At 36.7% G+C, this 14278-nt stretch overlaps 1 protein-coding gene across 3 annotated transcripts in view; it reads right to left on the reverse strand.

The window, feature by feature from the left end:
• The window catches only part of kdm6a (lysine (K)-specific demethylase 6A), a 221999-nt gene that overhangs the window by 32898 nt on the left and 174823 nt on the right, over nt 1-14278 (reverse strand). For all 3 annotated transcript variants that reach the window (XM_048540308.1, XM_048540307.1, XM_048540309.2), the window contains 6 exons: nt 9047-9176; nt 8614-8719; nt 5947-6152; nt 4771-4838; nt 4616-4690; nt 1084-1232 (listed from right to left, as the gene is read on the reverse strand). In XM_048540308.1, the coding sequence (XP_048396265.1) occupies nt 1084-1232; nt 4616-4690; nt 4771-4838; nt 5947-6152; nt 8614-8719; nt 9047-9176 (734 nt within the window). The remainder of the gene's footprint in view (nt 1-1083; nt 1233-4615; nt 4691-4770; nt 4839-5946; nt 6153-8613; nt 8720-9046; nt 9177-14278) is intronic.

Below are 14278 nucleotides of genomic sequence, written 5' to 3' on the forward strand. Positions count from 1 at the left end.
AGTGTGGAAATTTGCCCAGACATGTGTTCTGCACAAAAAGCAGGATAAATCTAAACTGGCCAGTTACCAACCCATCAGTCTACTCTTGATTATCATTAAAATGATGGAAGGAATCATCTACAGAATTATGAAACATCACTTATTTAGCAATAACCTGCTCAGTGACACTTAGTTTGTGTTGCGCTAGGACCACTCAGTTCCTTACCTTATTGAAGTCTTGGTTCAAACATGGACAAGAGTTGAATGCCAGAATTGAGGCAAGAGAGAGTGCCTTTGATATCAAAGCCACATTTTATGAAATGTGACAACAAGAGTTCCAGCAAAACAACAATGAGAATCTCTCCACTGATATGAGTAAGACGAACAATTTTAAGACTTAGCAGCTCAGGTTTGTTGAGTGGAATGTGTGATCTGTCATATGTGGGAAATCAGGAACTCTACTAGTATCCTAGATGACCATTAGAAAGGATCCCAGCTGCTGAAAAGGGAGGGTCAAGGGCAGTGAGGTCACAAATTGAGTTTTTTTAAAAACGATTGAGCTCGTTCAGTAACCAGAAATGAAATGCCCTATAAGAACGTGCTTTAAATGTGATGTACCTGTGTATTTGAAGTGAAGTGAATGACTACAGACAATGGGTGGAGGAGGCTGGAAAATCATTTAAAAGGGTAGAATTCCATAATCAAAGAAAAAAAAAATCAGAATTCAACAATAAATCAGAATTTTTTGAAATTTTGATTTGCTTCAGAATTATGATTGTTCACAATATTCCCTTGAACAGATGACCCGTATTATGCAACCAAAAAACCAGTGTTCTCTTTAATTGCCCAGATAAATTAGTGTTGTCGTAAGTAAAATATTTTCTAGTCCATTTGCAGCATACAACAATTTGCTTTGCAACAACTTATCAAAGGTATTTAGTTAGCACCTTCCAACTTTGCAATTGCTACCATTGAGAAAGCAAGTGCAGCAGACACACAGGAACACCACCATCTGCAAATTTTCCTCCAAGTCACACATCATCATGTCATGGAACTGCATCTGCCAACCACATAATTACACTTTATGTGTGTTATAGCACTAACCTGGAGTCCTGCTTCCTGGAACTTTCATGTACAGTTGGACTGTGTTCATTCCAAGAATGGTGTGCCCTACGTGGCTCAACAGGTTCCCTGCTGATACCACACGCACAAAGGCGGGCAATTTTGTTAGTTCATGCAGCTGCAATTTCCACCTGAAGCAACAAGTAGCAAAGATTTATGCAAAATTCAAGAAGAAACATATCATCGAATCACTGAATGCCTACAGTGTGGAAACAGGCCCTTTGGCCTAACAAGTCCACACTGACCTTCAGAGCATCCCACCGAGACCTATCTCCCTTTTACCTATCTAATCTACACATTTCTGAACAATACAGGCAAGTTAGCATGGCCAATCCACCTAGCCCGCACATCTTTGGACTGAGGGGGGAAACTGGAGCACCCGGAGGAAACCCACATAGACACAAGGAGAATGTGCAAACTCCACTGAGACAGTTACCCAAGGGTGGAACTGAACCCGGGTCCCTGGCACTGCGAGTCAGCAGTGCCAGCCACTGAGCCAACCTAATGTTGGTTTCAAAATCACCTGTGCAGTTTAAAATATCTGATTGCTCAAAAATATATTAATATTTCTAGTTCTTCACCACCACTTTCTCAACAGCATTTGACAATTTTTCTATATTCATATTACTTTAAACAGATACGATATTATTGCGTGGCTATCAACAGAGTCCTATGTACCTCACTGGGCATTTTCATGTTGAAGCTGTGGCAGCAAGATGTATGGTGAGTTATATGGTGATATAATAACTACATTTAGTTAAATCCACACAATCTACCCCAACAGCTACCCATTGAATCACCAGGAACTGTAATGGTCTGAGACCCAATCTGAGGATCACCACTGGATTCTTAGAATTGGGCAAGAATAGGAGTGAAGTGGTTCGGGGCAAGGGGTGGGCTGTTTGGAGGGTTGTATTTAACAGTGAGGCCATTGTTACTACAACATTGTTACTGCTGTGCTAATTGAGATTCAATTGCTTAGAAGTGATCAAATATTATCATACAGCCTTGACGTTCTGCATCATTCAGCATAATCGTTTATGAAGTACATTTTCCTCATCCTCTGGCTCAGAAGTAAAGGGCACCTTTTATGGCTCCAGTAATTTCAAAACAAGGTCTCTTCTTTAGCTAATTACTCAAATTGGTACATCACTTACAATAATACTTTCATATTGATATGTTACACATTTTTGAAGTACTTTGCAGTAAATTTTATCTAACTCTTGTTGCTTTCAACCAAACTCTCCATATTCACTTAAGCAGAAAATTTTGATTCAACCATTAATCTCCCCCATTTGCTTAACATACCATGGTCCCAACAACCACATCCTGCCAAAGCATACGGAGACCTGGCCTCTGTTCTCACACCTTCATCATCTTATCCAAAATGACTTGGGCTCCACTGCCTACCTCTAATCCCCAGGCCTGCTGATCCCTAGACTCAATTAACTTGATGGAGCATTGGTTCCAGAAGCAGCAGTGGTGTCCCTTTCCCAAACTACAGCCCGAAGAAGTGCACTTATTTTCTCACACCAGTTGCTGGCAGCTGAGGCTTTTAACTACTAACTAACTTTATTAGTTGTGAATAAGTTACTCTGTGCTTCCTGCAAGCAAGTGAAAAGTACCTGGAGAAGAGAGATCAAGTCCTTGCAAGTCAAAAAGATCATCTCTGTACATCTCATGGACAGGGAATATTATACTGCCTTGCCAGATTTTCCCTCCACCCATCACAGCAATGTTTTTTGTTTGCCTGTAGTGTGCATGTGCAGCAAGAAGTTTGATCAGGAGGTTAGCGTTTTAATTAGTAGAGTTAAATGCTGACAGCTCATTAATTGTTTACATGCAACTAAAATCTATTTTTTTTAATAACATCAGTCATTCTTATTAAGTACAGAAATCTGAACCCTGCTTTCTGTCAACCCAGCTCCAAACACTGGATAAATTAGAGAATTTTGCATATTATAATGAAATCTTTAACTTTTGTGACAACTCCCGTATTAGCGGGGCTAGATCTCCAGCACACTATCTCAATGAGGTGTGACAATGAGGAAAAATGTTTTGCAATGCAGTGCAAGATTAGGATTGGTAATGCTTTATCTGAGAACATGGCAAAAAAAATTCAGTCGTGGTTTTGAAAAGGGAATTGAATTAGCACCTGAAGAGAAATACTTTGCAGTACAGCAAATTGGTTAATGAGTGGCATTAGACAAATTACTCCTACAAATAGCTAGCATAGACATAAAAGGCTGAATGGTTTCCATCTAGACTGTAACTAATCATTCTAGGAATTATGCCTGAACCATCCAAGCATTTATTCAGCTGAGTACCGGGAGCAATTGATTATGCCATTACACTAGTCCTGCCTCGTATGAACAAATTTACATGGAGAGCAGATCCATACTTTCAGTGCATTTTAGAAGACAGATAAGGAGGTTGGAGACCCAGTGGAACCAGATCACTGCCAAATTCCTGTTTGCTTTAGCACCCATTGAGTAAATATATCTGCTATATTTGTTATAAACAGAGGTCACTCTGGGGCAGAGATTTATACAACGCAAGTTAAACATACAAGAACTATTTCCAAACACATTTGATCAGTTTTATCAGAGGGCCACATTTGCAATTACTTTAACACACTGAGCACATGGTGTACCAAGAGTCCAAATGTATGCCTGCATGTACAGAAAATCCTGAAAAAGAACAATCTATCCTCTCATCAAATTTGACTTTTTTTTTGTTATAACGTCAGATCACTGACATCCAAACTCAAAGCTGAAACAATAGCAAGAAATAATATAAACTTTCCATTTCCTTGCAAGTCTTTGTAACAACATGGGAGACAATTGTTGTATCTGGTACTAATTTATTCATACCACACTTTTTTAATTAGTCATATAGTACAATAAAATTAAACTATTTTTCCTTTTAAGCTAGGGAGCTAGAAAGAATACTTAAACCAATCATTTTCAATAGCTCAGGATTTCACTAATAATTTAAGGGGAAAAGTGTGGAAAACAGAATTTAAGGACTATTACTACTTGTTCCATTCAGCATCCCTTTGTTTTAATTAAGGCTGCATTTCATCCGCACTGTCATTCAACATTGATTACAAAGTGAAAAATGTTGAAGAAAGTATAATGTTGACTGTTAACGAATAGGTTAGAAGTCAGGAAAGCAAGCCAAACATATCAGTCATTCTTGTCCGAAGCTGTTATGGAAACTAGTTCTCTTCAAACAAAAGATATGCTTCTTTAGGCAGTTTATTACACCTATCAAACGTTCAAGTTTATTGTCTTGACTTTTAATGCTACTTCAATGGCTTATATAATGGGCTGTCCAACGCTCCATTAACAGATACATTCTTATTAGTCATCATTTCATGCTAATTTGCGCTCTAACCAGATACTCCGCTTTATTAAAAACAAATCTGCAATTAATTTAAAGCATCAAATGTCAGATTGCAATGACTACACAGAAGTGTTGAACATCTCAATTTAGGAAATTGCAGACTTACTTTTTCTCATCTGACAAATCAATGTTGGTCCCAAATTTTATGGTCTTGAATGGACCTCTCCTTTTTTTGCTACCACTGTCAAAATAAAAGTGATAACCATGAAGATTTTCAAATTACAAATAAAAATTTCATATCCTTCAGTAACAAAAACATACTTATCAGAGGATGTGGATTCATTATCTGATTGGTCTTTGTGATGACTGCTCTTTTTCTCATTTTCCTCCTGCACATAAAAAAATTAAATTAACAAAACACACATTATTACATAACATATTTGAACCAGTCATTTTAATCAACTGTAAGGTAATTAGTATTTGAGCAACTGATAGAGAAACATTAATAAATATTTATGGCATTATATTCAGTCTCACTGAACTCGTGTCTTTATTTTTATTGCACAGTGTCTACTACTCAAATGTAGTGGATTAAAAAGAAGATTTTGCTGACTTCTCACAGTATCTGCGATTATAAGCAGTATATTTCTTAACAGTCATATTTTGTTTGCATGGCATTTGTAGAAGCAATACAGTGAAATATATGGACAGGATTTTAATTGGCACATTATAATATTAGAGAATAGTGTGATTTATTTTTGTCACATGTAGCAAGATACAGTGAAGTGTTATGTTGTATGCTACACAGGCAGACCATACTGTATGCAGTGCATCAGGGCTGCAGAGCAGAATAGTATAACAACCTGAGAAAGAGCTGAGACAAAGAGATCAACATTAATCATTGAGAGGTCCAATTAAAAGTCTGATAACAGCAAGGAAGCAGCTGCTCCTGAACTTGCTCGCATGTTTGACGGAAGCGATTGAGAGTATAAACAGGGTGGGAGGGATCTTTGATTATGTTGGTTGCTTTACTGAGGCAGCGGGAAGTACAGATGGAGTCAGTGGACAGAAGGCTAGTTCGTGTGATAGATTGGGCTACGTTCATTGCTCTCTGTAGTTCCTTGTGGTCTTTGGAACAGCAGTTGCCATACCTTCTGCGATGCTCCCAGATAGAATGCTTTACATGGTGTATCTATAAATTTGGTAAGAGCCTTTGCGCATGTGCCAACTTTCCTTAGCCTCCCAAAGTAGTAAAAGGGGCTGCTGTACTTTCTAGACAATCACATCGCCATGGGTGGAACATAGGCAAAATAGGGGTAACCCTTGCTACAATAATGAGTAATCAGGCTTGCGACAGAGATGGAAAGGATGAGAAAACATTAAATATTCCAACAAAATACTTTAAAACAAATTTATAAAAGTAAACCCTGGCAAATGTAAAAATACATTTTTAACATGCTATGGAGTACATTTAGTGCAAGAAAATAGAAGACTAACCCGCAATGATTCCTGGAATGAGGAGGCCTGATATTGTGCATATTTGGCAATCGTGGTGTGTGACCTACTACTCTCACAGCGCCAGATCTTCTTGGTTCCAGTGGAGTCCCAGTTTTCATCTGCCGGCTGCAACAATTGTGTCCGAACCTCCACTAAATGTTCATTATTTGCTTCTACCAAAGTTTTGGTGGAAAAAAGACCTAAATCTGCAACAGAACAAATTTAATTAAACTTGTGAGTGCGTGAATGATCATATACAAAATTTTGAAAGAAAAGAAATTTAACTAAAAATTCGGAATAAACCTGAGGACAAAGAAACTGCATTTGCAACAGCAAGAAAACAACAGCCATCTGTACACTGACATTTTGTTAGAACTAAGAGATTTTATCTTACATTAACCGCTATGCAAATTTAGAAGGTCAACAGTGATCATCAACTGGGCACCGTTTTGAACACTGTTGAGACCAATTTGGATCTTAACACTACTGCACGTACTTAAGTCTCTTTGTCATTTCTGCGGATTGGAAATGCCTCTGTTTTGCCATAATCCAGGAACACATCGACAAGCATTCAGAATTTATTTCAAAATTAGATTTGCACACATATGGGCCAATAGGTTTACATGCAACTTAAATGTTGAGAATCATAACTGTAGCACGAAATGCATTTTTATTTTTCGGGGCCTAATTTATAAATTTCACTAAATTGTAGTGAGGAAGAAAGGTTGTTCTGCAATGTCTCAGTATTATCTCATACATCTCATTCTGTGCAACAAACAGCAGGCAACAGTTGGGAAAGATACTTTGGCCAAAATTTTCAAACCGATTAGATGTGCAGATTGGAGTGGGACACAGTTTGACCAAGCGCCACTATACCAATTGCCCACCATGGCCACAGTTCAGCCATTTTGAATGCAGGTGGCTCAAAGTCAGATTATCTACCAGTGGTTAGAAGCAGTTGGTCAACTGAGGAAGACATGTCCCTTTCTTGTACTGAATTGATTTACAGTGGGGAACATGAGTAGCTCAGGTTGTTTTATTTTGGGAACGGCGTTGGGATTGAAACGCACTGCCCATACACATAACCTCAAGTGGATCCATGACACGGAGTACTGACTGTCTTCTGAAGAAGTTGCCAATTAAAGATTCAGGCCAGTTAACTACAACCTACTAAACAAAAAGTGAACGTACTTTCTTCTTGCCCCGCAAAATCTCACATTCCATCTCCAGATTAGCAGTTTACAACCTGCCTTTTGGGGCTGCTGATAACTGAGTGCTGGAGAACCAGCCATGTACTTTCCAGTACTGAAGGCCTCCACCACATCTGATGGACTGGCCATCCCTTAACTTTAATTGGCCATGGGTTTTGAAAACCCATGTGAGAAAATTTCAAGTATGTACTGCAGAGTTTGAACTGAGAACTGCACCCTATTTTCAGTTTGTGATACCTGAACTCAATCCTATTATTTAAACAGGCTCAGTATATGATGAGGAAGCGAGAAGTCAAGGCAAAAGTATTTCACAAAAGACATCAGCAATTTACAGTCAGGATAAAATCAGAGCTTTCCCAGATTGAATAGGAGAAATAATTGCACGCAGAATTAATCAGAATCAAGAATTAAACAGGTCAATGAAACTTGTTAAGAATATAAAAAAGGTCTACTCTAAATGGAAGACAAAAAAGAAGTACTGGAGACACCACTAAGATGATTAGATCAAATGTGAAACTTCTGCAAGTGCCAGGTGAAATAACTCCAGAGGGGCTGGTAACCCATCACAAAGTCACTCTTTATTTATATGTGGAGAGTTCTTGACACTGATCCATCTCCCTCAGATCCAGCTCTCAGTGAACAAAGCCTGTGACGCTCTTCTTTGTGTCTGTCAGGCAGGGTTTCTTCATTGTACCAGATTAACAGGCACAATTATGGAACTCTTATTTTATGAGGTCCACCTGACTGGCCCGTTATAATTGCTATACTCGGAGTAAGCAAGTTAGGAAAAATACAAGTATATATGGACAATATATTGGGAAACATCTAATGATCAGGAATACAAAATAATCTTATTCCAAAGAATGCCAAGCAGCAAATTGTCACGAGCAGTTCAAATTGAGGATACATTGCTCAGCTTTATGTAGAATAATGTGACAATTCGCTACATGTTAAAAATAAAGATGAATCCAATGAAACTAGTTTCACTGTACTGCAGAAATGGCTTAAAATGGATAATATTCACAAAATTATCAACATGTGCTCACTTGAAAGATTAATCAATTACTTCTAGCATTCAATGATCAAATTTCAGCTTAAATTGATTTTTCTTGCTTGGGCTATGTTACACAAGAGTAGGATCCCAAAAAAAAGCAATCCTCATCCCAGGATCTGATGAGATTATCAAAGAGATTCACACTTCGTTGCATTGCACATTGAATTTAAAAAAAACACTTTTGGGTATCTTTGGATGGGCCAGCATTTATTGCCTATCCCTAATTGCCGTAAAGAAAGTGGTAGTATGGTAATTTCTTGAACGACTGCAGCTCGAGATATAGGAACAGTCACAATAATATTAGGAAGAAGCAGTACCAGAATGAATCAATCCCTGATTGTGAAACAAGAGTTATTATAATAAATCTTAATAATATTATGTTGCTTTTATTCAGATACCTACCTAGCTTGAGAGCCCCAGCAAGGCCACGGATTACAGTAACAGGGTTGTTAGGGTTTGTACAGAACTGATGAAGTGGAGGAAAGAAAGCATCACGCTTGTTCTCCAACTGCACAAAAAATAAATTTTAAAAATAAAAATTAAGCCTCAAACTATATCTAGTTAATATAAATGTTAAGAAAATTCAAATAGCTCCACTTGACAACAGTATCGTAATATTTTTAATTCAAGAAAAACAATAGCAGCAACTAACATTCAAAGTTAATTTAAACTGGGTCAAAATCTAGTATTTACATCAACTATTGATTTCATTATCTAGAACTTGGCTAAACAGTAGTTTTAGGCGACAAATATCTTCTGATTTGTGACAAAAACAAAAACACAAGGAAGTCAACTACTAGTACTAATTTAGAACAGAATGTTGCATCTGACTTACATAAATACTAGGCGTAGGTGGGTTTAGCTTGTCCTTTGGCAGCGGTGGGTATGGTGGTGGTAGTGGTCGAGGAGGTGGACACTTATCGAGTAAAATGCTACTATTAGATAAACCATTTCTCCCCAGATTTCTGGAAAAAAGGTATTATTTTTGTAACATGTTCATTAACCCCATTTGTACTTCGCATACACTTATAGCATTACATTTAACTGCTAAAGGACATTCAAATTCAGTGTTCACGTGATGGAACAAAAGAAAGCTTAGCAAACAAATCAAACCTCAAAGGTGTGCATTTTAAATATTTCATAACAGCATCTTACTCAGTCAAATGATTTAATACAGGATTTGTATGCAAATCCAATATTTAAAAAAAAATCTACACACAATTACACAGTAATTTCTGAAAAATATTTAATTAAAGGTGCTAGGCAACTTTCAAGATCTATCGAAAGGTAACTCAGACATAGATCAACCAGTAATTATTCCTAAAGCACTAAAACTGTTGATAGAATTTTGGTGGTGACTGGGTGCTGCAACGCTCTTTAGCTTCTGGCTCCAGGGATCACGAGATTAAATTCCCCTCTCTGTCTGTTGACTGCAAGAACCTAACATGACATGAGACCCTGCTATGTTCATTGCTGGCAAGAATGGTGCAAATCAGTTCAATCACTCTGCCTGCACTAACAAACTCTGTCTTATTCAGAAAAAAGATCAGAAAGAGTACTGCCCCTGACTCTTGCAGTTCCACACATAGGCTGCCTTACTGATCTTTAAAGGGCGCTAATCTCTCTATAGTTTTCCTTTTGTCCTTAATATATTTGTAGAATCACTCCGGATTCTCCTTAACACTATTTGCCAAGGCTATCTTATGTCCCTTTTTTGCCCTCCTGATCTCAGTCTTAACTATAGTCACATTGCCTTTATATTCTTCTAGGGATTTACTCGATCTTTGCTGTATATGTCTGACATATGTTTCATTCTTTTTCTTGACCAAAACCTCAATTTCTCCAGTCATCCAGCATTCTCTACACCTACCAGCTTTACAGGAACATGCTGTCTCTGGACTCATCTCATTTTTGAAGGCTTCCCATTTTCCAGCTGTCCTTTTACCTACGATCCCAATAAGGTGATCACCCTTTCTTATTTCTCAGTTCCACTTAAATAGCTTCCCTGGATGTATTTCCAGGAATATCCTCCTTAAGTACAGCCATAATGTTATCCTTAATCAAAAATGCCACTACCCCTCTTCTCTTGCCCCACTTTCTATGCTTCAAATTGCATCTATACCGTGGACCACTCATTCTGCCAGTCCTGTCCATCCCCGAGCCACATCTCTATAACTGCTGATATCCACCCCCCCTCCCCAGTCCCATGGTTCTATCACGTCGAGTTCATCTGCCTGACCGTTTGGTCTCTTGCATTGAAATAAATGCAGTTTAATTTATCAGGCCTAACTCATTCTCTGCTTTGTTCCTGCCTCCCTTGACTGTTTGATTCGTCGCATTTCCCAACTATACCAGTTCCCGACTCCTTCCTCAGTGTATTCATGTAACCACCTAGATAAAGGATTCAGACGGAAATAGACCAAATGCTGGCAAATAGGACTAGATTTATATAGGATATCTGGTCAGCATGGACAGGTTGGACCAAAGGCTTTGTTTCCATGCAATACATCTCTATGAAATCTATGATAGCTGGGATAAAAAATAAGAATACGCTACATTGGTGTACTTTTGGAAATGGACATCTTGTTAGGGCAGAATTCTAAACTTGAGTAACTGTGAGCATGAAATGCAAAGTTCAATTCTCCCATATGAACATTCCTCAACTTGAAAAGCAAACAAATTTAAACTTCAAACTAATTTGATAATTCAAATAGAAAATTTAATAATCTACACATAAATTTTAATCAATTATCATCTCTGAAAGGGATAGTTATAGATGCTTTTCGCCAAATTATAAATACATTCTACGATGAAAAGAAAATCACATTGGAACTCATTACCATGCAATGAATTTGGTAGCACTGTAATAACTAACGAAACTTTTCTTCCTCACTAAAACAAGATTGTCAGTTTTATTTTAAGAACTTGTTTGAAACCCAAATCAGGATTTCATAAGTGATGAAAAATTAAATATACAATTTATGGCTCAAAGGAAACTAGATTTATGCATTACACCCTCCCTACTGCAGACATCCACGGCTTTTGAAACATCTGAGTGTCAATTCGACATATGAAAAAAACTGCTAAAATAAACTGCAATTAAAATAGAATTGTGGTTTCTCTAACCCAGAAATGATTGAATACAATGAAAAACAAAGTGGCTAGTTTCGACATGGGAGAATACTGCCAATCAGATCATTTGACTGTTACAGAAAAGGGCAAATACACCTTTTAACTTAAAATTTACATGTTCCTATCTTCTGTATCATCAGATAAAATGTACTGAAAAATGTACAACAAAATTAAATAGGATTTTGCTTTTGCAGATCAAAGAGAAAGCAACAATGATGTCCAGCCATAATTTCCCTTATCTTTAAATAAGATTAGCAATGTTAGAAGCAATAATACAATACAGCTGAAAAGCATTAGCAGACTACCCATTTAATTTTCACTGTTGTGAGAATTCTCAACAGAAGATAGCAAAAATCAAAGTCAGGACGAAATCTGATCACTAAGAACTCAACAAATGCAGTACTAGAAGATACTATGGGCAGTGAAAATAGTTTGCCCTCCTATTTTCATCTGCTGTGGAGAGATGGAGTGGCAAAAACAAAGAGGGAAAAGTTTTCTCATGGATTAGTGGTCTACTATAAATATTGCACTACAAAGGAATGTGTTTAAAATAAAAATGTCAGTCACTATTTAAACATGGAATTGTTGTCTTCAAGGTCTACTGACTGAAACTGTTCCTACATTGAATGTTCGTCGTCACAGCAGTACACTTGACAGTTACGTAATGATCAATACCCAGACCACTAGTGGACAATCATTCAGGAAGATGATAAAATTGCAAGTGGACACCACAGTTTTAACTTGGAAATAAAACATTTAAAATGGAAACCATATCAAATTAACTACTTAAAACTTATTTAGAATTTAAAACCGATCTGTGGAAGATATTACCTAATGACACTGGAACAGGTCCCCAAGGTAAAGATGAACAAATGCATGGATGAAGTAATGCCAATGAAATCAAAATGAACATAAGGCTTTTTAAAGGAATCCTATTCACACACCAAATTGCTTCAAGTTATTTCTCATAAGGAACCAAACTTAAATTTAATATATTGTTTGAATAGAATAATTTATTTTTAAGACTTGAAGATAAATTCAGCTATAAAACTATACGAAATATATTTAACCGAGCAAGCTGTCCATTTCATTAATGAGTCTGACATTTTCTAAATTTCAGGGAATATTTCAGGCAATTATTAATGGTGTTTCAAATTGTATTCTTGCTGCAAAATACAGTTAAGCAGTTCATTAAAGTAGATTTTCTTTCATTGCATTATCAATTCAACTTCAGACTGTATGTAAGCACCTGAAATTCACGCATCAACTTCTATACTTTAATAACTATCTTTTAAAAGGTAACTTGAAGCACAAAAATTGCAAAATGTAGAAATGCAGAACTATTCAGTTTAACTTAAAAATCCACACCTACCGTTTAAAAAAATCAGTTATTTAACCAATGTTACAGTAATTTGTATCAAGTACAGAGTAAGGTCCTCATTTTGCTATTTCATACAAATATGAAATACAGACTATCAAACTTGTCTCAATTTTCCTGTTTAATATTTCTCAAGCAGCTAATAACCCAACTTAAAGGACTATTGTAATTGAAATATGATTGGTCTTTATTTGCTGCGTTAATTTCAATGTTTGAAACAGCATTTTGAAAACCATGTATTTTAAATAAAAATTGTAACAGTTGCCATTTTAATCAGCGAGTAATCCATAGCTTTTTACAAAGAAAAGGTTATAACTTTTTTTGACAAGAGAAAATTACAGCTTTCAATTCTAGGTTAACCTGATGCAGAATTCCTAAAAAAAAGCAGTTGTAAACAAAAAGTTCCCAGGTTGACAGGTGGTCTCGAATTAATGATCTGCAGGAAAAGGCATTAAAAAAAAGCTAATTTCCAATTGGTTTCAAGTAAAATCTCAAAACAGTGGTCCACTCAGATTTCTGTAAATGCATTACTCATTCAGAACAGGCATTAGTACCCAAATCCTGGTGGATCCCGCCTAAAAAGTTTTCGAAGTTGCAAGATGAAGAAAAATTCTGCACAAATGCAATCTATTTATTGCTTACACATTTACCCACATAATGTAATACACCATTTCTAATAGAAAACTTTTTTTCATTTGTTTATCTTTGCTTTGATAAGGGTTTTACAATGTACAAGCAGATACCCTATAAGCGACAGTTGTGTTCTCGTGTGACCGCATGCCATAAATCATCATAGAAGCTGGTATACCTGTACAGCAGAAAGTTCACGATATCCAAATGGCATCCACTATTCATCAATCATGTTACAGCCAACTTGCATTAACGAAACACACATTTTAGCAGAACTACCTGTATATAAATTGCAGTCTACTTAGAAGCCCTTCAGGTACAAATGTGCAATCAATTATTTCTTCACCATATGGCAAAAATCCAAGAATTCCTTTCTCCCAGTGCAGAGAAAATACACATTTAAAAAAAAGTTTTCTGAATTACAGGTGTATAACAACTTGACATTGGCCAAATAATACCAAAGCATCGACGCTCTTAATTCAATTGTTTTAGTGATTAAAAAAACTAGAAGGCTAAAACAAGGTTTGTAGAGTTGCACAAGATTCTATCTACAAGACTGCTAAAAGTTTAATTAGTGTACTCTGCACTCAGTGGAGATTGAAGAAAATGATGGAAAAATAAAGATAAACAAAAGAATAGCAGGTGCTTTTAAGAAAGAAACAAAAACAGAAATTGCTGGTAAAACTCATTATGTCTTCTGAAGAAAGGTCACCAGACACAAAACATCAAATCTTCTTTCTCTCCACGGATGTTGCCAGGCCTGCTAAGCTTTTCCAGCAATCTCTGTGTTGGAAAATGGGATTAAAATTTCTAAGAAAGCCACATACAAAACCAAAGAACATGGGGAAAAGAACAGCGATAAAAGAATGAGGAACCCGGTGAAATGGGATGGAAAGAAGTCTGTATTCAAAATGCAACTGGATGTAC

Source organism: Stegostoma tigrinum, chromosome 12 (genome assembly GCF_030684315.1).
Source record: "Stegostoma tigrinum isolate sSteTig4 chromosome 12, sSteTig4.hap1, whole genome shotgun sequence".
Taxonomy (NCBI): Eukaryota; Metazoa; Chordata; class Chondrichthyes; order Orectolobiformes; family Stegostomatidae; genus Stegostoma; species Stegostoma tigrinum.